This window comes from Triplophysa rosa, linkage group LG18 (assembly GCF_024868665.1).
Source record: "Triplophysa rosa linkage group LG18, Trosa_1v2, whole genome shotgun sequence".
Classification (NCBI taxonomy): Eukaryota; Metazoa; Chordata; class Actinopteri; order Cypriniformes; family Nemacheilidae; genus Triplophysa; species Triplophysa rosa.
Window position 1 is genome coordinate 538,494 of NC_079907.1, and position 27,822 is coordinate 566,315.

Below are 27,822 nucleotides of genomic sequence, written 5' to 3' on the forward strand. Positions count from 1 at the left end.
CTCCTATTTCAACAAATGAAGAGTTTGCTTCCAAGATCAAATTAAAAATCATGTTTTTTTTTATTGTGAATTCCAATTAATATCAATCAAACTGCGGTTGGTTTGTTTTGATTTAAGCCATAAGAACTCTAACTAATACAATAAAAACATGATTTTTGATTTTTTTAAAAACGGAATCATCTCATTTTAGAACCAAACTCTTCAAATAAAGATTTGACTAAAGATATAACCGCAACTGTAATGATAAATATCGAAATTGGGGAAAGTATATAAAATGTTTAAACTCGTTATATAAATCAATGACGCAACGATCACTAAATATGAACTATATAACACCTCACACACGGATGCATGCGTCACACTATCGCGAGGTCAAAAGACATCCCGGGAATTTCAACAGCAGATCAGCGCAAGCCAATCAGCTGCGCCGTATGACTCGTGTGGACCAATCAGCGAGCGGCTCTCAAATTCTGAAACTAGCATGTACTGTTTGTCCTGAAAAATGATGCGTGTCTCAAATAAAACGTTATTAATATACAGATGGCATATCAGAGTAATATTTAAATTAAAACATGACCCAAATAAAGCAATATAAATCATCCCTACGTGACGTGTAAACAGGTTAATTTCCTCTGTTGAGTTTATTCACAGACTCCACGGATGACAATTGATTTTATCTCCCGCTAATGTGTAATTTACTTGGGAAAATATAAGTAGGATTATTTATGTGCAAGATTCTTATGAAACACTGTTGAAAGAGTTAAGAGAAATTTGAAACCGTGCTATGTCATCAACAGAAAACGCTCGTGTGCGCCCTCTAGAGGATAAACTCGTGCACATCAATAACTGTTTCAACCAAAGTTTATTTAAATGAAAAAGTCATTTGTAAAGAGATTCGTATTGTGGAAATGTAAATAATTAGCTGATTTGTCATGGCTAGACGCTTTCTGACTCTTACAAATCTTTAGAGATCTAAAACATCCTGACCTTTGACCTAAAGGGGTCAGAATCAGGATGCACCACACTCCTATTCTGTGTGTGTTTACATGGCATATACATTTAAAGTCAACATGAATTCAATATTGACCATTTATTTTTGTAAAGCACACATCTAATGTGAATGATTTATCAGTGCACATTAGTCCAAAGAATAAAAATGTTTATTTTCATTAAAACAACTTTTCTCTCTTATATGATTTTTCAGATGACATCACTGATATTTCTTATATCCAATCCAAACAGCATTGACATAACGGTCCATCAAATCTCCCAAAATAAAGTCAAGCCTGTTTAATGCAGTCTCAGAAATATCAGTTTGTTAAAATAATGTGTTACGAATGTGCTTTCATGTTGACTTTCGGCATCAAGGTGAATTTTATTCAGATATCATTCTATGAGCATGATGAAATTGTTTCATAAATCTTTTAGCAGTTTGACACTGAACTTGATGTTTAACGGGAATAAATGAATAAAGAGAGATTTGGAGTCCAGCAGTGAATCGAAGGCTGTGAAACATTCAACGTTAATGAAAGCAGCTCTGAATATAAACGTTTTTCAGCTTCACTCAGAATGAATCAGATTCATGACGGATACAAACAAGTCGACGGATGTGGAGATTTCTAGAAGTAGAACATGAATTTATAAAAGAGCAAAGATTTGCACATTCACTTACATTCAGTCTTTTACTGTTACAGCATGGCCACATTTCACCCTAAAATCATATTTATTACGAAAACAAAACCTATTTTTAGAACATTTAAATACTTTTTGCATTTTGACTTCTCAAAATAATGCAGAACAAGTATTTATTTTCTTTAATGTATCTACACATCCTGCATCTGTTGAAGTGCCTTTATGATTTTTTTTCTATGAAGAGTCATTTCTATTTATCACTGACAAGTTTTGAAGGTGGTGGGGGGGTTGTCAGTCATGTGAAGAAAGTCAAAAGACCGCAATGACTCTAAAAATAAGTTCATTTTCTTCATGCAAAATTAAAGGCATTATATCTTTTGTTTGATTTTGGAGTGAAATATAACCGGCACAATTCATGACACGCTCATAAATCTCAAAAGCTTTTTAAGAAACTCTTAAAGATCTGTATGAAGAACAGCGGGAGTGTTTTCAGAACAAACCAATCAAGTGCACTATGATGGCATCCATCAGATGACCCGACAAACATCAAACCTCCCAAGATCTTCAGCACAATAAAATGTTGAATTTATCGGCCACTCAAACATGAACCTCATCTACTAACATGAGTCATGATTGAACTATAGACAGCATCTCTCTGAGACCAGAGAACGTTCTGCACCACAAAAACATCAGGCCACATTCATCAAACATCAGCACAAACCCGTCATAAAACCAGTTCAATGTCAGACTGATTTCGTGAAGCAGAAATTCATTCCACTTGCTTTTATGAATGAAAGAAAACACATCAGAAGTGAACCAGAGATCTACAGTCAGAGATTAACGGTGTATTCATTCTTACAGAAGATAAACAACATCAGGAAACACACAAACGCTCGTGTTTGACGCAGGAGTGATGATGATGCTGCCGGCGTCAGACAGCCAGTTTGTTGGCGATGGTCATGAGCATTTTAAGAACGGGCATGAACGCCGAGATCTCGCTGAAGTTACTGCTGCTCACCACCTGCGTGTGGACCTCCAGTCCCTGCGGATAGTTACGGGCGGCGACGCAGCGGGCGATCTCGTGCAGGCCGGCAAGGATGCTGGGCGATAGCTGACGGGTAAAAAACACGTCGGGTGTTATTCACTGAATCCCTGAGCTGTGCGAAGAGGGAAGTTAAACTCAAACGTACCGTCTGATCTCTCAGTTTGTCATACAGATTCTCCAGACGCTTACAGGCATCCTCTAGTTTTCTCTTTGTTTGCTGCAGGAGAAAATGATGAAATAAATGTCAATCACCATAATTAAAGATCAGGGGTCTCATTTATAAAACTTTGCGTAGGTTTCATACTTCAAGTGCACACGTACAACAGGAAGATTCTGCGTACACACAAACGTTTCCAGATAAAAAAACAAAACGTGTGCGTGTATCTCCACGTCATCTCCCCGATATATAACCATATATGGAGCTTATGATGCCTAGTTTAAGTAAGGGACAATGTACAGGCAGCCGGTTGTTATGGCAGAACACTGAAGGGGCATGTTTCGCGACAACAGCCGGCTGCTTGTGCATTATCCCGCTTATTACACGGCTACATGACACATGAGAAAAAAAACGGACATAAAATGTGAATTTGAAATATTTTATTAGCTCATTTTTACCGAATGCAGACCTTCCGCGAGGAAAAGCCGTTTAATTTCGGTTTTAAGGTAAGAAACGACATTCAAACGTCACGAACAGGAAATTTGGTTTGCAAATATATTGTCATACATGTTATTAAAAGACATATTTATATTTCATTTGTCAAAAAAAACCCGGTCAAAATGGATTTGCTGATTCCGGGTAACCGTGTGTTATTAGTTTTGAGCGGTTGTTATCTGGGAATAACGAACCTGCAAATGTCGCGACTGGCCAATCAGAATCAAGCATTCCAACGAGCCGTGTAATAACTATGCATAATGTCATCTACATATAATTTCCATATTACCATCCACGTGACGGTACAAGACACAAAAAAATACGAGCCAATGGGTCGCTTCCCCACCAGATCCAGCAGTGTCCACAATCACATCAAAGTCATTTTTCTCTCGTGGAAAATTGCATGCACATATTTCTATGCCTATTTTGTGCGTACGCAGCGGTTATAAATGAGACCCCTGAACTATATGGTGTGTGTGTCTGTGTATTGACCATCTGTCTTGTGTAGTCAGACCTTTGACTGCTGAATATCAAAACGTTTTGGTGGCATGAATGTGACGGTCGTTGCCAAATGCACAGATAAGCTTTATCTTATTGCATCAAGTGTGTTAACAGAAGCTGAAAGAAGTCAATGAGATTGCAGCTCGCCAGACTCGCAAACATTCTGCCAGTTTTGTGTAACACATCAGATCAGACAGTGAATGAAGCAAGAGATATTGCACGAAGCGGATAAAGTTTCACTGACTCTATCAGGAGCATTTTTAATGTGTTAAAGGAGAATAAGGCTGGGTGTTCTTCTTACTGCGGACATGATGACACATGAACTATTTTCCAGCACTGATGGGAGTTTCTTCTTGCCGTGTAAATGTGTTGCTCATAACGATTGCTTGATGTTCATGTGTGAAATGTTTCATGTTTGACATTTTTACCGGATCTGTGGCGGACAGCTGACAGCGCTGCACCAGACTGCTGAAGGTGTTCTTCAGTATCAAGTGCTCTGCAGGAATCTCTTTCTGGTCCACACGCTCGGCCGGAAGCTGACGCAGAGACTGAAACGCACACACACATATACACATCCATCATACACGGCGAGACTCCATCGTGAGATCACATGACAGTGCGTGCCGTTCTGTCACCTGTATGCTGGGCTCCTGAGGAGCTCCGGGCGGCACCTGAAATCTCTCCTGAACTACAGGAGCTTCCACAGGAAAACCCATGACAGGTGTCGTGATGGGGGCAGGAGGGGTGTAGTTCTCTGCTAGCTGTAGAACACACACACACACACACACACACACACTCATTTAAACAGCATTCAACTACAGCAAACCATATTAATGCCCACGAGACATGAAGACTGAGATGAGACATTGAAGCATTGCTGCAATGTTGATGACGGAAATCATTACGCTGACATAAACACAAATCACCTTCTGCTTCCGTGAAGCTGCGCGCACAGCTGGAGGGTCGTTCCACCCGTCCTGAACACCTGAGAGAGAAAATATTCAGACATGCATGGTGTTGATTCAAATAATGTGCAATAAGGTCACATTAATCACAGAACACATGTAGGGAAACCCTTGCGTCGCATGAAAAACAGATGTCACTGAAAACAAAACCACGTACAATCACATTCATATCTGCGTAACAAGCTCAGAAAAATGAGTAGTTTGAGAAACGTTTGTCTATTTTGGAGCCATTATCATGTCATGTAAAGCCACACAGCACACAGTCATTTAGAGATGATTTCACCCTCGCTGAGAGCACACGGCCGGCCACAAGCTGAATCTGAGAGCTAATCCTTAAAACAACAGGCTTGTAAAAAAGCTAATACACACGACGTACAGACCACATCATGATGAGGAGGAGGTTTATCTCATCAAGCTACCCGACATTCAAACAGCTTAATAAACATTATAAATGATATTTGACTAAACAAAATAAAGAAATCTTGACAAGCTCAATATATAAAAACTATCATGCCAATGCAAAGCCCTCATAAACCAAACACGCACACACACTTCCTGTCACCTTCCTCATCTCTGTGATGTCTCAGCCATGGCACGTGTCCTGCAAATCAAAACTTTCCAGTTACACCATGTACAAGAGCTGTGATGTGCCGCCGCACCTGTCGGCAGCGTGTGCTTTACCTGTGGGTGGAGGATGGACAGCAGCAGAGCTGAAGCTCTTAGCCCCCGGAGCGCCCGGACCCCCCTGTGGATACCCCGAGCCTAAAGGTGGATATGTGCCACTGGGAGGGGGGGCGGGTCCATGTGCGTGCGGCGCTGCTGGAAACACGGGCGCCCCCCCCGGTAGAGAGGTGGGAGACAGGAATCCTGGAGCTGGTGGGGCGCCTCTCATCAGGGGTCCCGGTGGAGAGGAGGGGGCTGCAGAAGGGCCTGCCAGACTGGAGGGGGGCATCGGTGGGCCTGACATGAAACCACCAGGAGCTCCTAGAGGCCCCGACTGAGGTGGGAACGGCCGAGAGGGGGGGAAACCTGCAAGTCCAAGATTATAAGGACAAATTTATGAAGTTTGAAATGGAACTGTGTAATGGACAGATTATCATTTTTGCCGATTGGTCACTGATGGGTACCTGGGGCTGTGGCGGGGTGTTGTGGGTACGTTGGTCTCGGAGTCGGGCGTGGCACTCCAGAATCAGGAATCTGCTGAGGTGTGAAGAGACGGTGAGGGGGCATCTGAGGAGGCACTGAGGGTGTGTACTGCCCCTGGACACAAGACACAATATAACACACTTACATTCAAATGACAGAAAACGCAACACACTTCACTTCATTTGAGAAAACATCATAAAGACAAACATGATCGTGTAGAGCAGCCCGCGACCCCCAAAATAACAGTGCCGATGGCTCGAGTCGCCCACTATCCTCGGAGGTGGGTCAAGTATCCAAATATTGCGCGCAACTGCACTTATTAGGTCTATCCAAACTATTACTACAGACGGTCAAATTTAATCAAACTGATTGGAGTGCTGACGGATGTTCGGCCTGTTTTCGTACCAGAGGTCGATGGCCTTTCTGACTGCGGCCCCTCCTCCGCTGGCCTCCCGGCATTGTCTTTGGTCGATATTAATTAACGTTTCATTTCGACAAATGAGAATATCCTAAACTTCAAGCCTGAAGAATAATCTGCGTGCACATGGGACTGTTTAACGTGGTGCTGTAAATGGACTCTCTGATCGTAAATGGACGGTCGCTGATGTCGTTAATGTGACGTAATCACCTCAGGGGTCACGATCCAGAGGGAGGAAATTCCAAAGGCTGATGGCTTTTCATTTGCAGGGTTTTATTTGTAACTTAACTAATATTTTTACACTCATTGATTAAATATTCCTATTAGAAAAAGATTTCTGGATATCATCTTGCGACCCCTGCTTTGGGAACCCCTGGTGTGGAGTAATACACGCTGGTGAATATAGTGGTTAAAGGTTCCGGTTGTGCAGATGCGATGATGCAGTATTTGTGTAGACAGTAAATCTGAAGCGTTCAGAGGGAGATGTCCACGTGTCAACAGCACACGCACTGTACACCAGCTTCAGCTTACATAAACTGCACAAGGCCATCAGAAAGCAAATGAACTGTCAGCATGATCATATAATCATCACAGATTTATATCAAAGTCCCTGATGAGTACACATAACCCTGGAACAACTGGAGCACACATGGACGTCTGAGTCCAGACATCAGTATGTGTGTGTGTGTGTATTTGTGAGTTTGTAGTTGTATGTAGTGGCTGCTAAAGGTGTCTGAACATGTTTGTATATCCCGGTGGGGACCTAAACCTGAATGCACACCAGCACATGGGGACTCGTGTCAAAATTGAGGTCCCCACGGGCACAAACGCTTAGAAATTGTACAGAACAATATATTTTTTTAAATCTAAAAATGCAAAAAGTTTTCTATGATCTTTAGGTTTAGGGGATAAAATATACAGTTTGTACAGTGTAAAACACATGGACTGTCCCCACGGAGATAGTAAACCAGACGTGTGTGTGTGCGTGTGTGCATGTCTGTGTGTGTGTGTGCGTCGTGGCTGCTGATGGTGTGTCTCTTCTGTGCGTGTGTCATGGCACTGATGTTATTTGTGTGTGTTATGGGTGCTAAAGGTGTGTTGTGGTTACTGAAGGTGTGTATCTCATCTACGTGTGTGTGTGTCATGGCACTGACATTGTGCGTGTGTGTGTGTGTGAGTCTCACCTGTGTGTGTGTGTTTGTGATGACTGATGGTTTGGCTCCTCCTGCTGGTGCTGATGGTTGTTGTTGTCTCTCACCCTTAGCATGAGACAGTCTGTCTCTCAACATCCTAACACCAGGCTGGAACACAAACACAAACGCAATCACACTAAACTAAACATTTAAATATACACAAACAAAAGTGAGTTGTTTTGTGTGTGTAAAACAACGCCGTGTGTTTTGGGCAGATGTTTGGATGATTATTGTCAATTTGTTTCCTGTCACTGTACATTTCTTTTGTGGTGTGTGTGTGTGTGTGTGTTATACCTGGTCAGAGGCGTCGGGCAGGTAGCCGAGCGCAGCGCTCAAACTGCCCTGTGATGCCAGAATGCTGGAGTACTGGATGAGTTTCTCCGTCAGCGCTGAGCTCTGAACACAAACCTCACCGCTGCGCGAACGCTCGATGGACTTACGCAAGATCATCACCTTCTCCACCAGATCCTGAACACACATGAACACAGACGTCATGACATGACATCATCACGCACGATGTGAAACACACGGGCGTCAGGACATGAATGTGCGAGTGCGAGACCTCGAGTGTGAGAGGAGAGGAACAATCTCTCTGTAACGTCCAACACTCCACCAGACGCTCGATGTTTCCAGAGCAGATATAACACAGACACGCCTGCAGACACGTCTTCTCTGTTCCTTCAGCCTCCAGACGAGAGCCAAGCGTATCTACACACACCGACACACACACACACACACACACACGCTCTTTAATCTGATTGGACGAGCCGTGTTTCAAGTCACACAAACTGAACTCGCGCCATCTCACCGCACAGAGGTGCGAACTCTTCCGGGTTAGCATATGTTAGCAGGGCTGCTAACGCCTCCTTCCAGTTGTCCAGCTCACAGCTCTGAACGATATCACGCCAGTTCTGCGTCACCACCGACGAGATCAACTGAACACACAACACATCTGTAACTCGCATGTCTCCATCACGTGAAACCGTCGGTGTGTTACTTCTGACATGCTGTCTGCTGTTACCATGGAGACGCTGTTGGTGTGTTGGTCGAGGTACTGCTGCTGGGTCTTCTTCAGTAGCTCCTTCCCTCCGCTGATTGACAGGAGGATGGCCTCGGCGAAACGGCCGTCATTTAAACACAGATCCACGGCTCCCTCGAAGTTGCCCACTAGCAGAGCCTGACTGATCAAACCGTCTGTGTCTACACACGACACGCGACAGCAGCGTTGACGCTAAGCAAACGACTGAACGTTCATCGTGAAGTGTTTGAGTGTCAAGCGCTCACCTGAGGACACGGGGATACGATACGATTCCTTCTCTTTCTTTGGGAGCCGAGTGAAGAAATCCGCAGGGGAATTGCTGCCTGCGACGGCCGGCTCATCTGCCATCTGATTGGACGAGAGAGGCAATGACGTCACCTTTAATCACTGGGAGAAATCACGAGGGTGTGACGCACGTCAGAACCGACCTGATCGGAGAGAGTCCGCATCTTTTCAGCCAAAGCGTTGACATCTAAACCGTTGGGCTGCAGGCTTCTCCCCAGACACGCAGAGATCTGAAGAAAACACATTTAAGACATCACCAAAACCGCCTCTCATCATGCGAACTATTGTTAGGATGAACAGAACTTGAACAAGTCCCTGGACCTTCTTCTGCAGCTCGTCTTTACTGAACCCCAACAGCTTCAAGAACTTCACACGAGCATCATCTTCAAAATTCACCTGTTGACACACGCAGAAAACACTTTTCAACAGATCAACACACACATGACTGCTACATTTCACATACAGTATAAGATCTAAACACGTACTCTGATGAATCTCCAGACGTCTTGCTCGGCGTCTGAAGGCGCGCTCGTCATCTTCTTCTGACAGTACCTGGAGAAAGATCCCGACTGTAGAGTGGCCTGCAGTTCGGTCGAGCGCTCCAGAAACTCTGTTTCCGTGGTCACCTGACTGACGCGCACGTGCCGAGCGAGCGGCTGAGACGACTGCTGCTGTTTCGGGTTCTCAAACGTTATTAGTTTTCCACCGAACTGAAGAGAGACAAGAGGAACATCAGAACTCATTCCAGACATACGGGACGCGTGGAACTAGGGCTGGGTAACGATTCCAATTCACAAGCTCTTGGTTCGATTTGGATTCACAAGCTCTCGATTCAATTCCGATTCACACGCTCGATTCAATTCCACTTCACAAGCTCTCGATTCGATTCCGATTCACACGCTCTCAATTCAATTCCGATTCACAAGCTCTCGATTCGATTCGATTCCGATTCACACGCTCTCGATTCAATTCCGATTCACAAGCTCTCGATTCGATTCACAAGCTCTCGGTTCAATTCGATTCCGATTCACATGCTCTTGATTCGATTCCGATTCACAAGCTCTCGATTCGATTCCGATTCACAAGCTCTCGATTCGATTCCACAAGCTCTCGATTCGATTCCGATTCACAAGCTCTCGGTTCAATTCGATTCCGATTCACAAGCTCTCGGTTCAATTCGATTCCGATTCACAAGCTCTCGATTCAATTCGATTCCGATTCACAAGCTCTCGATTCAATTCGATTCCGATTCACAAGCTCTCGATTCGATTCCGATTCACAAGCTCTCGATTCGATTTCGATTCACAAGCTCTCGATTCGATTCCGATTCACAAGCTCTCGGTTCGATTCCGATTCACAAGCTCTCGATTCGATTCCGATTCACAAGCTCTCGGTTCGATTCCGATTCACAAGCTCTCGGTTCGATTCCGATTCACAAGCTCTCGGTTCGATTCGATTCCGATTCACAAGCTCTCGATTCGATTCCGATTCACAAGCTCTCGATTCGATTCCGATTCACGAGCTCTCGGTTCGATTCGATTCCGATTCACGAGCTCTCGGTTAGATTCCGATTCACGAGCTCTCGGTTTGATTCCGATTCACGAGCTCTCGATTCGATTCCGATTCACGAGCTCTCGGTTCGATTCCGATTCACGAGCTCTCGGTTCGATTCCGATTCACAAGCTCTCGGTTCGATTCGATTCCGATTCACGAGCTCTCGATTCGATTCCGATTCACAAGCTCTCGGTTCGATTCCGATTCACAAGCTCTCGGTTCGATTGCGATTCACATGCTCTCGGTTCGATTCTCGATTTGAGTCAATGATTATAGATTTAATACTATAGAAATCCTATAGATATTTCTAAAAAAGTTCAGTAAATATCACGTTACAATGGTGAATTAAAAAAAGAAATGAAGAGCCACAAACCTGAATATTAAACTTTAAACACACTTGGGTATATTGAAACACAACAGGTTATTTTACATTTAAGATTCAGTATAACAAACAAAATGTCACAAGATTAGCTGTAAATAGGGGCTGCAATTATATGAACCGCTGCCTTTTATGTGAAGGTGATGTTAAATTCGACGACATACCTGCATCTGCCATGTTAATTAAGCAATGAATGAACCATAAATCTAAAAAATCTAAATCTAAAAAAAAAAATATGCTTCGTGTTGTTACATCCACCCGCTGTAAAAAGAAAACGATTAATCGATTAATAATCGATATGATACTCACGGCGAATGAAGCGCCGACGGGTCTCCGCACCCATTTGGGCGGCTTCTTCAGTGGGGGGATGATGGTGGTCTCTACTGTGGGCTGAGGGATCTGGAGAGGTGGAAGAGTCTGACCCGTTCCAAATGGGTCGCTGGTGTCGAACGAAGCCGAGATCTAGAGAAATCGATTGTCTAGAGTTCATCTTTGCAAGCACCGAGACAAAAATGATTCTGTTATCTATTCACCGGAGACGTATAAAGGGATAGTTCACCCAAAAATGGAAAGTCTTTCGTCATTTACTCTCCTTCGTGTCATGTCAAACCTGTACGAGTTTCTTTCTTCTGTAAAACACAAAAGAAGATATTTCGAAGAACGTTGATAACCAAACAGCACTGAACTCCATTGACTTCCATTGTATGAACACAAAACCACCAAGACATTTCTCGAAATATCTTCTGTTGCGTTTCACTGAAGAAAGACTCGCATACAGGATTGAGGGGGAATACGTAAATGATGACAGAAATTTTATTTTTGTCCCTTTAGCTATAAAACATGCGCTGCGTCCCAATTCGACATCCTATAGTATGCAATAAAAGTATGTAGTGCTTTTGTTATGGAAAAGTATGAACATTTTAGTGTGTAGCAATATAGTATGCACACACTGGGATAAACAGGAAGAGGAAGTGGCCGTTGTTGCCTAGACAACATTGTGGCCATTAACTGTCACACACATCAAAATACAGCTCTTCTTTCCACTGAAGTACTTATTTATTCATTGTTTCATATGTAATGTTAACTCTATAGTTATATTTATTAATTTAGTGACGCATCAATTATTTAATTCTAAACTCCGCCTACTCGCGGTGAGTTGTGGGTAATATCAGCCGTTAGAGTGTGCATCGATCTGCACTTCCAATTTCTACCGGAAGCAGTCGACCATCCGGGAATCTTTGGAATACTCTTTTCAACATACTACGATCTGGTACGTACTAATCCTATTTTGGAATACTATTTAGGACGGATAGTATGCGAATTGGAACGCAGCAATTGTCGTTTTGTTTCCTATTTCTCATTTATGGACATCAGGCGTTGTTATGCTTTCACAGAAGAGGTGTCGTCATCTTCATGATACCTGATCCACAGTACTGTGTTGATGCTGTTGAAGACGCCCACCCATGATGGAGTACACACTGATCCGCCCGTCAAATGATGCGGCTGACAGGAGGGCGGGGTTACGAGGACACCACTGCACATCGAAACACCACTGATTGGCTGTCGGCAGCTCGTAAATCACCTGCAGCCAGAGGCAGAACAAGAGATCAATGACACAGATTAACATCAACAGATTGATTCTTCTCTTAGATCTAATACAGTCAAATATTTTGGGGGGGTTTTCAGAGCGTCTCCGTAAACAAACAAACGAATGAATGAACAAATGAAACGGGTGAGACTGACCTCGGCAGTGTTTGGGTTCCAGCACAGGATTCGATTGTCTTTCCCACTGCTCAGCAGAAGCTCGGGGTCGGCCTGACTCCACGAGATTGACAGAATCCCTCTGAAACATGAAAACAGGAATCATCAGATCAGCAACTGAAGCGATCACGCCCCTGACACAAGCTTTTGGTGATCTCGACCTGGTGTGGCTCTCCATGACTTTGAGCGGTGAGGTGGCAAACCGAAGGTCCCACATCTGTATCACAGGCAGTCTGTCGTCCTCTGAGGCCAGAACCAGTTGAGTGGCCACGTCTGGATGCCACAACATCCCGGAGCAGTGCATCTAATGTCACACAACACGTGAAGCACTCTCACACACGTATGAAGTAATACTATGCAAAAATGTGCTTGACTGGTCTGGACACTCGTACCCGGTTGCTATGGTCACTGATTTTGATGATGGGCTCGTTCTTCCTCAGGTCCCACACCACGGCTTTTCCGCTGGGGTTGGCGGATGCCAGGATGTGCTGCACCTGTCTGTTCCACGCCACTACGCTGACGTCCTCCGCTGGCTGTAACACGCACAACACACAGCAGATGTCTGACACACACTTACACAAACCTTCAGCTTCAGTTCATTATTCACACAAGAAAGAAATCAGAGCGAGATGTTAGTGAAGAGGTTCATCAATCCCATTTAAACTCAAACCAACACACACACACACACGCACACACACACACACACACACATCCCATCCTCACCAGAACGTGATCTTACCTCACAGAGCTGAAGAAACAGAGAGACAAATGCTTTCACTTTCAATCGAATGACATCACAAACAAACATTTGAAGAAATGTTATAATTCCAGATGTGTGTGATCGCTACCTGTGACTTTGCTCCCGGTGTCATTGGATTACTAAAGCTGTTCAGATCCCAGATGTATATTTCTGAATCGTTCGATCCCGATGCGATGAGATTACTCTGAAACGCAGAAACGCGTGTGTGTTCATCATCAGCCGCACAGAGAGATTTGATTTCAACGAAAGACTGCCTCTGAACGCTACCTGGAAGCGGTTGTAGTCGAGCGCACGCACAGGGCCAGTGTGTTTGTTGGCCTGTCCCATCACGGCATCGTCTCCCGAGCTCAGAATACTGTCCGGACCGAAGATGGTCAGGGTTCCGTTTTCACTGCCTCCAATGAGCCGTCCAGTTGAATCTTTACCGTCTGTATCAAACGCCGTCCAGATCAAACTGTGAAACCTACACACACACACAAGCATTAACCTGACAGCAATGTCGTTGAAGCGCTTCACGCCCTGTGAACAAACCAATAACTTGATAGAACATCGGAATCGGCAGGTTTCACTTTGAATAAAATCGGAAACCGGAATCGGCCAAGAAAATCGCAATCAGCGCATCTCTATCATAAACATAAGCAAATCACCCCAGAAGAGAAATTTGAATGACACACCTTAAAACTGAACACAAGCTACATGTTATAAGCGAATCACTGCCATTTAAAAGTGTATCGATTGTAAAGACAGCTGCTGTGAACACTGATGAAATGTGTGACAGTGACACACCTGTTGGAGGTGGGCAGAGTTCCTTTGAGCTTCATGTCCATGGATGTATCGGCAAAATCCATCTCAAAGATCTCCAGCGCAGAGCTGGTGTTGAAGGACGCGTCCAGCTGCTGGGCAGCCGTACCTGTAGACCGCCAGGAGGAGAAAGGAAATCAGATGAATGTGTTCTGAATAACATCATTCACAACAGACGTTATTCCATTAAGATATTTCTTATGATATTATGATTATGATCACTGCCTATGCCCAAAGCCTCATTTCTTGGTTTATATGTGGTGACACACGACACAATAAGAACCTGAGGCGCACACACACTCACCCAGGGCCAGGTATGCAGGATGTTGTATTGCAGGACTCCATGCTTGGGTCGCTGTCCTGAGTATCTCCTTTAATCTCATCTTCCTTCAAGCCTCTAAAAGAACAAGAACAGCCTGTAGTCCATGACGTGATTAACACCAGCCATCCCAGATCAACCTAAAGCTTCTAATATCACATACCATACATCACTGAACAGGAGACAAGCGATCAATAATGTTCATTTACTTGATAAACATTCATACTGAAGCTAGAACTAGGTTAAACTCACGCAGTGTAAGTGTAAGATATACCATCAGCTGTCACTCACTCGTCTGATCGGTTCGCTCACATAAATATTTCACTCTCACAGTCTTTATAAACCCTCTGTGTGTGTCATAAGAGCAGTGTAGAGTTTATACAGAGGAGCAGTGAATGTTTATAATCACAGTTTTTAATTCCTGATCATCTACCGTTAGCATTAGCCGTCGGCGGCTCGCTGTCTGCGCGTTAAACACACACAAACACATCGCAGACACGCACAATAAAACATCACAGACCAGAGTTTACAGTCAAAACGCCAAACTGCAGCCAGCGTTGTGCGTGTACTTACAGCTGTGTGTAATAATTCGTTTGTCTGGTTTGTGTGTCGCTGAGAGTTTAGCGGCGCTGATTGCGTCACTCATGGGAAATGTAGTCAAAAGCGGAAGCGTAGTCCAGTACGGCGGCCGAGACGGACGGATTATACGACTCTTCGTTCATTCAATATTTCAACGGTCTGACTTCATTTGTCGTCGTACTAACGTAACAACGAAAGAATTAATATTTGCATGAATACTATAATGATGCGTTAATATTGAAGCATGTATATATGTTTAACCATACCTTTAATAATAACGAATAACATATTTTCCTTTCATTACTATAATACACCAGTTAAGCCTAAAAATACTAAAAACGGCCCTCTTTTATGTTTGTAAGTTTGTGAAAATACCTCAGAAAATACCTAAAAATGACAATTTTCACTACAAAAGAGGAACTCGTTTGATTCTTGTTCGATATATTAAGGCTTTAAATACTGCACACTGTGTGCGAGTTCATCCTGGTGGTTGTCATCCATGTTGGCAATTCCCTGGCTTGTGTTATACAAAAAGCATAAAAAAACCTAAACAACACAAATGGATATAATATATGAAAAGAAACAATTTAAAGAAATAATAAATAAACACCTTTGACCATTTGGTGTTTTCCCTTGTGATTTTGTTAAATGGGCTAATTGTTTTTATTACAGGGCTCATTTGAATGCTTGATTCTGATTGGCCAGTCGCGACATTCCAAGTGTTGTTATTGTCAAATAACAACCGCTCAAAACTAATAACACCCTGTAACCCGGATGCTGCAAATCATTTTGAGGGGCAGTTTAATATTACACAAAAATGAATTATAAATATGTCATTTAATAACATATATGACATTATATTTACAAAGGATTAAACCAAATTGCCTGTTCGTGACGTTGAAGGTCTGCATTCGGTAAAAATGAGCTAATAAAATATTTCAAATTCACATTTCATGTCCATTTTTTTCTCATGTGTCATGTAGCCCTGTAATAAGCGGGATAAAGCACAAGCAGCCAGCTGTCATCGCAAAATAAGATCATCGGGTCCTGATCACACTGTCAGGGATTATTTCTGCGACAACAACCAGCTGCCTGTACATTATCCCTTACTTAATGGTGTGAGAGACTGGTGTACCTTTATTATGGCTTTGCGGGCGAAATAGTTACTGGGTGAAGCACAACCTCCTGAAAGCCCATCTGCAGGGTCAAACAAGTCTTATTGTAACGAGGTGTTTAACGAGATTTATTATAACAAACTTAACAAATAATCACAAGGTTTAATAACTTTATTAGACAGAGAAAAATATACAGAAGTTACAGAACAGAGAGGTATATAGCATTAGATTTCATAATGTTTGACGGATTCTGGCTCTTTATCAGGGTCTCCACCTCTCTCCAGATACAGGTCATTGTAGGGATACTGCTTGGGTGCCTGAGAAAAGAGCAATGGATGATTTAAGAATCAAACAATACTCATTCATTAGGATTACAAAAACATTAAATAACATAAAATTAACATTTAGGTAAAAAAAAGTGGCCTACACTTTCGCCAGTATTCTACTTTACTCAGAAATACATCACAATCACATTAAAGAGGTAACATTTATCGCATAATTCCCTGCAATAATCTTCACTTTCTATATTGTATATTCCTTTCTTAAACCTTTTTTACTTTACATGAAGGATGATATGAAAATAGTTTTAGTTTCTAACTGCTGAATATTCTTGCAGCACTCACCACAGGATGGTAGGCAGGAAACACTTCGCCCAGGCCGAACATCAGCATCATAAACCCGAAGAAACCAAACAGATGTTTGCACATGGTCCTCCAGTCCACAGGACTTGGAGATGTGTCCACCCTGTTCCTGATGTACATGTCAAAGTTCCAATGCATCTGAAATATCAACGTAAAACATAATATTACTAAATAACCTCAAGTATACACTGCGGCTGATACACGACACAATTTTAAGACGTGGGAAGCAAAGGTGTGACAGTTTCTTACAGGTTCTCCCCAGTTCCTTCTCAGATCTGGATGGTCCCACTGATACCACGGGTCTCTCTCTTGCTGTGATCTGTCCGGCAGCATGGGGTAGTCACCATATCTGCAAAACAACACAACATAAATACACACATCACTCGAGGTTTATATGAATATGAATATGAACAAAGCTGTTGAAGAGCCGTAATCCAAACAGCTGTCAAAGTAACTTCTAATAAGTGAACTTATTACAGGAGCAATCCCCCGAAGCAAACCATGTGAAAATCACCTAATCTGTTGGTCACCTTTCATGTTTGTCTGAGGACAGAATTTTCACAATACAGAACAGACATTATGTGCCAGCACAAAACTAACGATGCAGAGTTACAAATGTGAAGATGCAAGAGAGACAATCTTACCCACTGCCATCATCAGGATGGGGACGGTAATCTTCCAGTGTCATGTTGTATTTCTTGGCTGCAGCCGCCATCTCCTCTGGGGTTTTGGGGTACGGGCCGGGCAAAATGTCTTTAGAAACACCAGAGGCTGCAACACGACACAAGCCAAAAATATAAACACAAACCACCCACAAAAGAATACACAGGAAAACTTTTAATGTTAACATCTTATATTAACATCTGATCAGGTAAAAACAGATCATACGGTTAGTTACACTACAGATGTTTAAACGCACAAGATTTAGTAATCAATAATACACGTTGTACAGAAAAACATCGGCGGTTAGCTCTATCTGTTAGCTCGTTGAACTTGACATGAAGGTTATCGCACTGTTTATCCCATAAAACACTACATTCATAACGTTTATTTGCATTGTAAGAATCAAATGAGGTATAAGAACGCACCTGTTCTTGCTCCAATTATGTTTGTAGAGAATCCTGCTGTTTTTCCTTTAGAAAGCGCTCGGGTCAAGAGACCCGCTCCGAGCGCCGCCATCTTGCCTCGCTGACACCCCGCAACGCGCTTGCGCCGAAGGCTGTCAATCATTCGGAGCAAAGGACAAGCTGCAGTTGATTCACACCTGAGGGGAACGATGTTGATGATATGATAAAATTCACCCCTCCGAATATTTTAGCGGATTTACTGCTATTCGGAAGTGTAGAATAACACGATTTTCTCCACAAAAGATTCGGGGCATTCTCCACCGACGCTGCACTTGTTCACGATATCCACACGGTGGCAAGATTGTTCGCAAAACCAATATTACAAAAATATTTTTTTTATAAACAAATGCAGTCTGAAAAGATAGTTAGTATTGTGTTACACTTTAGTTAAAACATCTTACTATGTCAAAACAAAATGCCACTAATCTCGCGCAAATCCTGATTGCAGTCCAATCTTTTTGTCAGAACTACACTTCCCATGATGCCCCGCTCATCGGCGTCTCGTCAGCAGCGCTCAGCGCTCGCGGATCCAGCATCAGAGCGACGAGCAGCAGCGCTGAAATGATGATTATTGCCGTTTACATTCTCCATAGGTGATGGTAGCACACATAAGAGGATTTATTCAGTATGTCCCGCGCATTGGAATATTTCCCGACTGTCGTCCTTTAAATGAGGAATGTCAGATGTTTTTCATCCATCGGGATTAACGCACAAATTGCAGGAAGATGAAGAAGCAATTCAACCGAATGCGACAGCTCGCCAACCAGACAGTGGGCAGGTAAAACACCTTCATCTGTCAAATTCATTGCTTATAATACACAGGAAATATTAAAACCAGCGACGAATCCATGTACCGTGTAGATATACGATCAGCTTCAAGTATATATATATATATATATATTCATTTAAATGGTGCAAAAAAAATCAAGAATGCGATCGGTTGCAGTGGGGTGTTTGCTCTGTTTGTTTTTGGTTATATGATGATATTATTGGGTTTAAGTTGTTTTGTGGTGATGTGATATATGGGCCGGTCCTGATGTGGGGCCTCCAGCTCATCCTTCACCTGTCCTGACCCCCAAACCCATCAACACTGATGCTGCTCTAAAACATTGTGATGTTTATCAGTATTATTAGTCACACATAAATGTTGCTCTTGAAGAAGCTTGTTTGTTTTTTAAATAAATTCTTTTTATATTTTTCTCTATTAAAGTCTTGAATAAAGGGACTGTATTTGCACCTTTGCCCTGTAGTAGTTTTCAGATTGCAAATCAGTGTGGAACAGACACTCTGGAAGTGTGGGTCTCAGTTACTATGGTAACCGGAAACTGTTGTATCATTAATAGGGTTTGAAGGGAGTTGATGATTGCAGAGACTCTAGAGATCAGTAACTAATGTCTGAGATCAGCAAAATGGTTTCATTTTCTATGCCAGAAGTCAACTATTCTTAATTTTTCTCTGTACATTTTACTGCGCATGTATTTATTTACCAATTACTGTGCATAAAAACAGGGAAAACAATATTGATTTACAATTTTGGTTATTGGCCAGGGTTGTGTCTCAGTGGCCAATCTATATATTATGTTGTTTTGATGGCTAATGTGGATAGATCTAGAGAGCAGGTTGACCAGTGGAAAATATCATGTTTTACACTACAGTTTAATGAAGTAATACGTCACACGTCAGTGTCTGAGGGTTTCACACAGAAGAACTGAACAGTTATGAATCAGCAGGGGAAAGTGAAGCTGTGCTGAAATGAGCTGTGATCGATTCACTCAGTGTGTCTGCGGTACGAGTCGATTGGATCAGTTCCTAAAGCTCGAGGTGTTATTGATGAAAGAAATGGTTATTGGTAAACTGTCAATCTAGTGTTCTTAGTGCATCATCTATCGTGCTTGATTGTTTTGTAAATTGTGATGTGATGCTCATCTGCTGTTTACTGAAAACAAGTCAAGCCATTTGACTTTTGTAATATGACTTTGAGTTGAGTTTATTCATGAGGAATGGATTCGATGATGAAGATTGTCTCTGTATGACAGGTGTTTGGAGGGGAGAGGTTGAAATATAATAGGGCTGGGGACTGGGAATGTACATTAGGGCTTTAAAGTGGAAGTATTGTGATGGTCACACAACCTTGAGCATGTTCTCTCGAATGGTGAAAATAGAAAATAGAAAATAGTGTCCATTGAAGATGCATGTCATGCTCTTGACAGCGCTGATGGTGATATTCTGGGATGTATTACTGTTTTAATGTGCTGAAATGAGTTTTAAACCACAGGCTAGTAGCAACTCCTTCAATGTTTATTGAAACTGAAAGGTCACACAGGAGCGTCCGTGAAGTCAAAAGCTCTGAACTAAAACACTGAGTTAAATTATTTGAATCTAGTGAACAGTTTCAGTGGAGTTTAGACACAACCCCATTAAAGGAAGAGTACACCCAAAAATAAAATTTGCTCACCCTCAAGTTGTTTCAAATTTGTATACATTTCTTTGTTCTGATGAACGCAGAGAAATATATTTGGAAGAATGCTTATAACCAGTCAGTTCTTGGACTCCATTGACTACCATAGTAGTAAAAATGGCTTTATAATTGTTTTTGTTCTGTTGAACACAAAAGGTGATTTTCAAAGAATGTAGGACAGTAAACAGTTCTGGGGCACTTTTGACAACCATTGTAATTTTCCGACTATGGGAGTCAATGGGGACCAAGAACTGTTTGCTTACAAGCATTTTTACAAATATCTTTCTCTGTGTTCATCAGAACAAAGACATTTATACACATTTGGAACAACTCGAAGGTGAGTAAATGATGAAAGAATTTCTATTTTTGGGTGAATTATCACTTTAAAAGCAAACCTACATTGTAATAGTCAGATGGACAGAGATATTAGAGCAAGTCATCCTCAACGGTTCTTACTAGAAAATGTCAATCTAATGAAAATACTTTTAAGTTATCTTCATGTACAGTATTTACTAGGTTTTTGCTCACGTAGGATGTTATTGTCCTTTATATTCCAGCGCATTAAGGTGTGTCTGTGTTTAAAATGTTTTATTGTTGTATTAAAGCTGTGATGTCAGATGGGTTTTGAAACGAAATAATATTTCTTCTTGGAGAAGAAGAGCATATAGGAGCTATTTCAGGCATGTTTAGAGTTGATTTCACTTTCAGTCTGACAGTTTAGACGCGTGAGGTTTTTCCCTCACAGCGCTGTGTTGACGCGCGTCTTCATGAGATCCAAGAAAACAAAAATACCATCTGGTTGGATTGGCTCGGTCAGAAGTCATCATGTAAACAAACAAACGTGATGCTCCTGCAGTTTAGACAAGACAGCGGGCGGGTGTTGTAATGCATGTGATATTTACTATCATGTGAAATAATCTGCTTCTCTTCAGGCTGATGTTCCATGAGCTCATCATCGTGAGGGAAACTGCGGGACGCTAGCTTTAGTGTATTTACAGTTGTGTTTGACCTCTGGTTATCCCGTGAGTCACTATCAGAGCGCAGCGTGTTTATTTGTGTTCTGTTTGTTTGTTATACTGACACTAATTACTGTAAACCACATTCACTTAAGTATGAAAATAACACACTGCGTCGTGTTGTTCATCGGGCTCTCTGAGTTTATTTTAGTAGCTGTCATTATTAGCAGTTAATGTGTGATTTATTCCCCCCGAGCTTCATAACACCCTGTAATGACATCGCATTCATCTCAGCCTGAGATGCACGACACATTCATCTCTCCTCCTGCTCTTCTGTCTAGCGTGTGTGGAGGTCTCGTCTTCATATATGTCGAGGGAGGTCAGAGGACATACTCAGAATATAAAGAGAAGAACAGGCGTGTGTGCTGATCTGGGGTCAGGCTGTGTGCAGCGTGTTCAGTTACTCGTTTAATGTTACTCAATACACTACACACACACACACACACACACACACACACACACACACACATGTGGCAGCAGTGTACACCACACCCAGAACTCACACACAGCTTGACAAAGTATGACGTCATAGTGAGAGTGGGATGTAAGTGAAGACGTGTGCATGAGCGCGTGTTTGTGCAGTAATTAAGGACTGCTTAAGACTTCTTAGAGACAAATAGAACAAGAGACATATACAGAAAGAGACCAACAGATAGAAAGAGAGACAGACAGACAGACAGATAGAGAGACACACAGACAGATAGATAGAAAGAGAGACATAGGTAGAGACAAAAAGAAAAGATAGAAGAAAGACAGACAGAGGCTTATAGGTAGAAAGTGAGATGAACAGTTAGACATACAGAGACAGAGAGTGAGACAGATGGAGGCATATAGGTATAGAGTGAATTGTTAGAATCAGAGAGTAAGACACACAGAGACAGACAGAAAGAGAGACATGTTACAGATAGAGACAGACAGATAGAAAGAGGGACATACAGAAAGTCAGACAGACAGACAGAGGCATGACAGAGAGTGAGACAAGACAGACAGACATACAGACAGAGGCATATAGGTAGAGAGTGAGACAGAGACAGACACAAGAAGAGACATGTTACAGATAGACAGATAGAAAGAGGGACAGACAGACGGACGGACGGACGGATGGATGGATAGATGATAGATAGATCGTAGAGAGTGAGATGTTAGAGACAGAGAGTGAGACACACAAAGACAGACAGAAAGAGAGACATTCACAGAAAAAGAGAGTGAGACTGTGACTTTTGACATTTAGTTTCTAATGTGAAAAGCACAAACCCATATTATTAAACATAACATTAGTGATTGTGAGTGTTGTGGATTGTTGTCAGGGTGTGGCTGTGCGGTTGCTAAGGATGAAACTGAGCAATATGTGAGATATCATCACATCCGTAGCAGAAACTAACAGTTTGTTGTTTCTAGGGCTGGGAAAGTTAACGCGTTATTAGCGCATTAATTAATTAACGCCGAAAATTATTTTATCGTGCATTAACGCAGTTTTTTTAAGTATTATTTTATGGCTCTGAAACGTACAGATAGACAAACCTTGAGTCTCAGAAGGGGTGGGATGTTGATCGGTACTGTCTTGGGATGGGCGTCACCACGCGTCTCAACCAATGAGAGCATTTGGGGTTGGCCTAAGACTGCTGAAGCGTGCACTTTTGTTCATATAGCAGTACTTTTAAAATAAAAGATCACAATACACGACTTTTGAATTCATTATTGAATTTTACACTTAACAATGCGATTAATCGTGATCAATCACAGAAAAGTCATGCGATTAATCGTGATTAAAAAAAAATGTAATCATTGCCCGGCACTAGTTGCTTCACGTCGTAACTGTTCTTTTGTTATGTGTTTTAGCATCGCTGGAACGCTGTATCGACCAATCATCATCCATAAGATAAACACACACAGCCGCTGAGATGGTGTGGAAGAGTGAATGAGATTTGAGGCGTACAGCACCAGAACCTCATTAAACTCTTTAATTCACCCCGTGTGATTATTCACTGTCTCTCTGAGTCTGAAGTCATGTTTGTCCCATCCAGATCTTCAGATTCTGATCTAAATTTAATCTGCGAGGCGTCTTCTCGACACAATAACACGAGGAGATGGTATATATATAGAACTGCTTGTGTTAGATTGGTGGTATAAGTTTACAGTGATATTGATGTTGTGTCATAACTGTTATGTCCTGATGCATTACTGCACATTAGATGTCTGATGGCCTTGACTGTGAGAAGGTGTTTGAATTTCAGAGATGTTTTCTGTCTCCATCGGCTCACCTCACTCTCACAAACACACACGTTCCGTCTGCTAAGCGATACGGTCTGAAGTCTGTCGATGCTAACGCTCTCCACAGCCGGTAATGCAGTTAGACGCGAGCGTGGGATGAGTGCAGAACGCACGCTCATACATCATCTGTCTTTAATGTCTCTTCCCGGCAGACAGACGGCGAGCTGTGTCAACCCAGAGAACGTTTAAAGGTGCTAAATACAACCTCGGAGATTTTATGATATTAGATGTGTGGGTTTGAGTTTTAATTTGTGCGATTATGTGTGATATTGTAAACACACGCACGCGTTCAGTCATCTAGTTTGTCTTGTTAATGTCCTTTATGTGTGTGATGTAAAAACATGGTAATGCCGGTGTAAACCTGCTGTGACGGTAATGCAGGTGTATCTGGTTAATGCACTATAAACACACACACACACATTCCCCCGAGAGGACAGGTGTGCAGACAGGTAATGTGACTGTAAGATTCACTGGCAGGAGATCAGACCCACACCCCCCCGCCCGGCCGCTTTAAGAGCTTTATATAGCGGATGTACTGCTGAACCATCAACTCATATCACTCAATGAGGAATACACATGTGTGTCTGTGTCTATAAATCAGATGTTTATAGAGAATCACTGAAAGAGTTCAGTAGTGTGAGAGGTGCACGGAGAATCACTCATCACTGTTCCTTCAAAACCTACACATTGCTGTATTAAAATGGTTTTGACATTTGATAAGTTTAAAGGCAGAATAGGAGATCCTGTTTTGTCATGCTGGTTGGAAATCTCTTTACATCCTGATAGCAATCAAGAAGTATAGTGGTCAAATAATATTTTTATAATTATATATCGTCTGTGAAAGGTGTAGGATCAAAAAACGTTCGCCCAATCAAAACGTTCTGGCCGAATGCTGTGACTGGTCATGTGTACATTTTCAGCCAACCGATTTTGCATACAACTGCGCACCCTGTTCACGCAGACATCATACGTCATCAGCGTGCTCAAGTCTGAAGGGAGAATGGTGGACAATCAAACTTTCCTGCAGAACCGACAACAAGTCAATCTACAAAACGAAAGTCCGTTTTTGAAAAAGCAGTGAGGAAAAAACATCAGGATCATGAAAGAGGAAAAATTTGAAATAACATCGGTTCAGCTTTTACTCGATGGAGACAGCTCCGGCAGGCAAAGGGTCTGAAAGACGACACCACGGTTGCTCTCTTTCTTTTGGACAGGTATGTACATGCTTCCAGAAGAATTTAATGGATTTAGTTTGTAATTCGTTACGTGGATTTACGAAATACATTCATGTGTTTGGAGGAGGCGTGGCTTTGGACGGCGAATCGTATAGAGGGTGGTATTATAAGCAGCTAGCAGGCTAACGTTAGCACCTTTCCAAATCAACCACTCCACCTTTAAATTAAAATCTTAAATTAACGTAGTGAACCTTATCTTACTAAAATAGCCTTATTTCCAATAAAATCCCTCAAGATCGCAAAAAATAAGCTCTGTGACTAACAAAAGTTTATGATGTTTACACGTTTTGTCTATCAAGATAATCTTTACAAATGAACACAACATTTGTTACTTTTCAAGTAAAAAGCTAACACGATGCTATAAACAGACCACACTTAAGGTCGCTCGATATCAATGTCACCACCACCAAGCCTCCGACAACTCTTTCAAACTTTATTAAAAATGCTCTGTGAATAAATCCGCATCTATGTTTTAAGAGATTTGTGGCCATGTTGCATTATTTGTGAGCTTTATATGCGTGATGAAGTCAAAGAAAGTATTTGCTTTTAGCAACTTGTTAGCAACCGCCGTTTTTAAAACACGATAAGGTTTTAAAACTCACAAGGTTATAATTGGTGTGTTTTATGTCATAGAATAAAACGTGAAAATATTTAGAGTTTTTGTTAACCACAGACCTTATTTCAGGCGATTTACTAAAAACCTATTAAAAAAACCATAGACTTTGGGGTGATGGAACCGGAAGTGCTAAAAGGCTAACTCGCTTTTTTTTCGCATTTGCATACAAAAATACGTCATATCTGAGGTACTCGGTTTACTAGGGATGTAACAAAATCAAAATCTCACTGTACGATAATACCTCGGTATAACGTCCACGGTACGACATTTATTGTGGTTTAAAATGAGACATGATGGCTTGGAAACGTGCCATAAGCATCCGCTTTTCTTTATCCTCTAATCATAACTGTTGCTCAGAGGTATGAGTTATAGTATGAGATGGTTCAAATGACCTAAAAATCCCTTTTATAAAATAAAATAATTGCACCAGATGCACCTCGCCGAAGATAATGTATATTATGTTTTCTAACATTCTCTATGTTAGGCCTGGAAGACCTATCGTTTCATACAGTCATGTGACCACCATAATATTGAGACCGTTTTGATTGCGATAACACGATATCGATTATATTGTTACATCCCTAGTAAACAGATCAACTATATCAAATACCGTACTTTACTATATTAAGATTTAAAAACACTGCAGTTTACTGTAGCAAATAGTAAATACTACAGTATTTTCCCTCGGTCTGTCAGTGTGAGGTTCTATTTCCTCTGCTTGTTTCAGTGTATAGGTGTAACTGAGATGTGACCCAGTTTGTGAAGTGCGCTTCTCTGGTAATTTGATTTTTTTGCCCCTCCACTCACTTCTGTCCCGGAGGATTTCACTGCCTCTGTTCTACTTTTTCAACAAGCCATCATCTTACCTGTGTAGCAGTAATGTGTGTTGAGATATGAATGAATGGTTTTAAAGTCACCATGAAACGGAAGTTGCGATTGTCTTCTTTTCTGTATCGTCACGTACATCCGAGTGAAACAGGTTCTGAATTTTGATTTGACTTTTGAATTTGATTAAAGATTACAACTGCAAATTAATTTGACAAACATAATGATGTTCATACATAAATCATTTATAATAATCACTGCAACGCTGTGTAAGAAAATGATCATTATCACAGTGACTTTAAGTTTCTCATCTAGATCTTTAGTTCAGTTGTGTTCACACTGCACTGATTAAATGTGGATTCAGGTGTGACTCCAGTGTGAATGTGGCCGTTTCACATACTATTATTGGACATATGTTTCATGCATGCTTGGCAGATTACCACCAGCGTGTGTGTGTGTGTGTGTGTGTGTGTGTGTGTGTGTGTGTGTGTGTGTGTGTGTGTGTGTGAAGCAGGAGGACACACATATTCTGCTGTTGGATTTTAGCACTCAGAGCAAGAATAAATTAAAGGGAAATCAATCAGCCATTACAGCTTACCTCTCTGGCCTCTCACTGTCTGTCTGTGTTCCTTGTTGTCTTACTGTCTGTCTGTCTTCCTCTCTGTTGGTATGCCTCACTCTCTGTCTGTCTCATTGTCTGTCTCACTACCTGGTCTTCCTCTCTGTGTGTCTACCTGCCTGTCTGTCTGTCTGCCTGTCTCACTGTCTGTCTATCTTCCTCTCTGTCTGTTGGTATGCCTCACTCTCTGTCTGTCTGTCTCACTGCCTGGTCTTCCTCTCTGTGTCTACCTGCCTGTCTGTCTTACTGTCTGTCATTCTGCTGGTCTCACTGTCTGTCTGTCTTCTGTGTTGTATGTCTGGCATTGTCTGCCTGTCTTCCTATTTGTCTGTCTGCTTGTCTCACTGTCTGTCTGCCTGTCTGTCTCCCTCTCTGTCTGTCTGTTAGTATGCCTCACTCTCTGTCTGTCTGTCTGTCTGTCTGTCTGTCTGTCTGTCTATCTGTCTGAGTATAATCTTCATTAGCTAAGTGTGTGAGAGTTTGAATGTTGAATGTAGTTGACAGGCAGTAAGACAGATCATGAACAGAGACACTGAGCTGGAAATATTTCACCAGTATGTGTGTGTGTGTATGTGTGTGTGTGTGTGTGTGTGTGTGTGTGTGTGTTCATGTTTGTATATCCCGGTGGGGACCTAAACCTGAATACACACCAACACATGGGGACTCGTGTCACCGTGGGGACCAAAATTGAGGTCCCCATGGGCAAAACACCTAATAAATTGTACAGAACAATATTTTTTGAAAATCTAAAAATGCAAAAAGAGTTCTATGATCTTTAGGTTTAGGGATAGGGTTAGGGATAGGGGATAGAATATACAGTTTGTACAGTATAAAAACATTACGCCTATGGACTGTCCCCACGGGGATAGT

At 42.0% G+C, this 27,822-nt stretch overlaps 3 protein-coding genes across 3 annotated transcripts in view; 1 reads left to right on the forward strand and 2 right to left on the reverse strand.

The window, feature by feature from the left end:
• Nucleotides 1–1,142: 1,142 nt before the first annotated feature.
• Nucleotides 1,143–15,107, reverse strand: sec31b (SEC31 homolog B, COPII coat complex component). The gene is made up of 26 exons (XM_057358065.1): nucleotides 15,024–15,107; nucleotides 14,436–14,528; nucleotides 14,117–14,240; nucleotides 13,598–13,793; nucleotides 13,419–13,514; nucleotides 12,963–13,103; nucleotides 12,732–12,874; nucleotides 12,553–12,652; nucleotides 12,230–12,391; nucleotides 11,119–11,271; nucleotides 9,362–9,586; nucleotides 9,198–9,272; nucleotides 9,020–9,106; nucleotides 8,837–8,939; nucleotides 8,574–8,752; nucleotides 8,361–8,487; nucleotides 8,115–8,260; nucleotides 7,847–8,020; nucleotides 7,544–7,660; nucleotides 5,923–6,055; nucleotides 5,477–5,824; nucleotides 4,757–4,815; nucleotides 4,466–4,591; nucleotides 4,259–4,378; nucleotides 2,823–2,894; nucleotides 1,143–2,743 (listed from the first exon to the last, which is right to left on the reverse strand). Exons 2-26 carry the CDS (start codon nucleotides 14,512–14,514, stop codon nucleotides 2,564–2,566), a joined length of 3,465 nt encoding a protein of 1,154 aa, XP_057214048.1. The 5' UTR covers nucleotides 14,515–14,528; nucleotides 15,024–15,107; the 3' UTR covers nucleotides 1,143–2,563.
• Nucleotides 15,108–16,297: 1,190 nt separating this feature from the next.
• ndufb8 (NADH:ubiquinone oxidoreductase subunit B8) lies at nucleotides 16,298–18,007 on the reverse strand. Its single transcript, XM_057358796.1, has 5 exons — nucleotides 17,874–18,007; nucleotides 17,430–17,556; nucleotides 17,035–17,134; nucleotides 16,768–16,923; nucleotides 16,298–16,461 (listed from the first exon to the last, which is right to left on the reverse strand). The coding sequence occupies exons 1-5, from the start codon at nucleotides 17,962–17,964 to the stop codon at nucleotides 16,369–16,371; spliced, it is 567 nt and encodes a 188-aa protein (XP_057214779.1). The 5' UTR covers nucleotides 17,965–18,007; the 3' UTR covers nucleotides 16,298–16,368.
• A 424-nt stretch (nucleotides 18,008–18,431) lies between these two features.
• arhgap44b (Rho GTPase activating protein 44b) overlaps nucleotides 18,432–27,822 on the forward strand; it is a 26,694-nt gene continuing 17,303 nt past the window's right edge. The window contains exon 1 of the mRNA XM_057358245.1: nucleotides 18,432–18,690. Within this exon, the coding sequence (XP_057214228.1) occupies nucleotides 18,638–18,690 (53 nt within the window). The 5' untranslated portion in view covers nucleotides 18,432–18,637. The remainder of the gene's footprint in view (nucleotides 18,691–27,822) is intronic.

Excerpts from the sequence above, each read along its gene's own strand:
- sec31b (XM_057358065.1), bottom strand. The coding sequence starts at position 14,514 with ATGAGATTAAAGGAGATACTCAGGACAGCGACCCAAGCATGGAGTCCT. Across the intron at positions 13,104-13,418 it reads CACCGGGAGCAAAGTCACAG|CCAGCGGAGGACGTCAGCGT; the intron begins GTAGCGATCACA and ends TGCGTGTTACAG. Across the intron at positions 12,392-12,552 it reads GGAACCCAAACACTGCCGAG|GTGATTTACGAGCTGCCGAC; the intron begins GTCAGTCTCACC and ends CTCTGGCTGCAG.
- ndufb8 (XM_057358796.1), bottom strand. The coding sequence starts at position 17,964 with ATGGCGGCGCTCGGAGCGGGTCTCTTGACCCGAGCGCTTTCTAAAGGA. Across the intron at positions 17,557-17,873 it reads CATAATTGGAGCAAGAACAG|CCTCTGGTGTTTCTAAAGAC; the intron begins GTGCGTTCTTAT and ends GTCGTGTTGCAG. Across the intron at positions 17,135-17,429 it reads CATCCTGATGATGGCAGTGG|ATATGGTGACTACCCCATGC; the intron begins GTAAGATTGTCT and ends GTTGTTTTGCAG.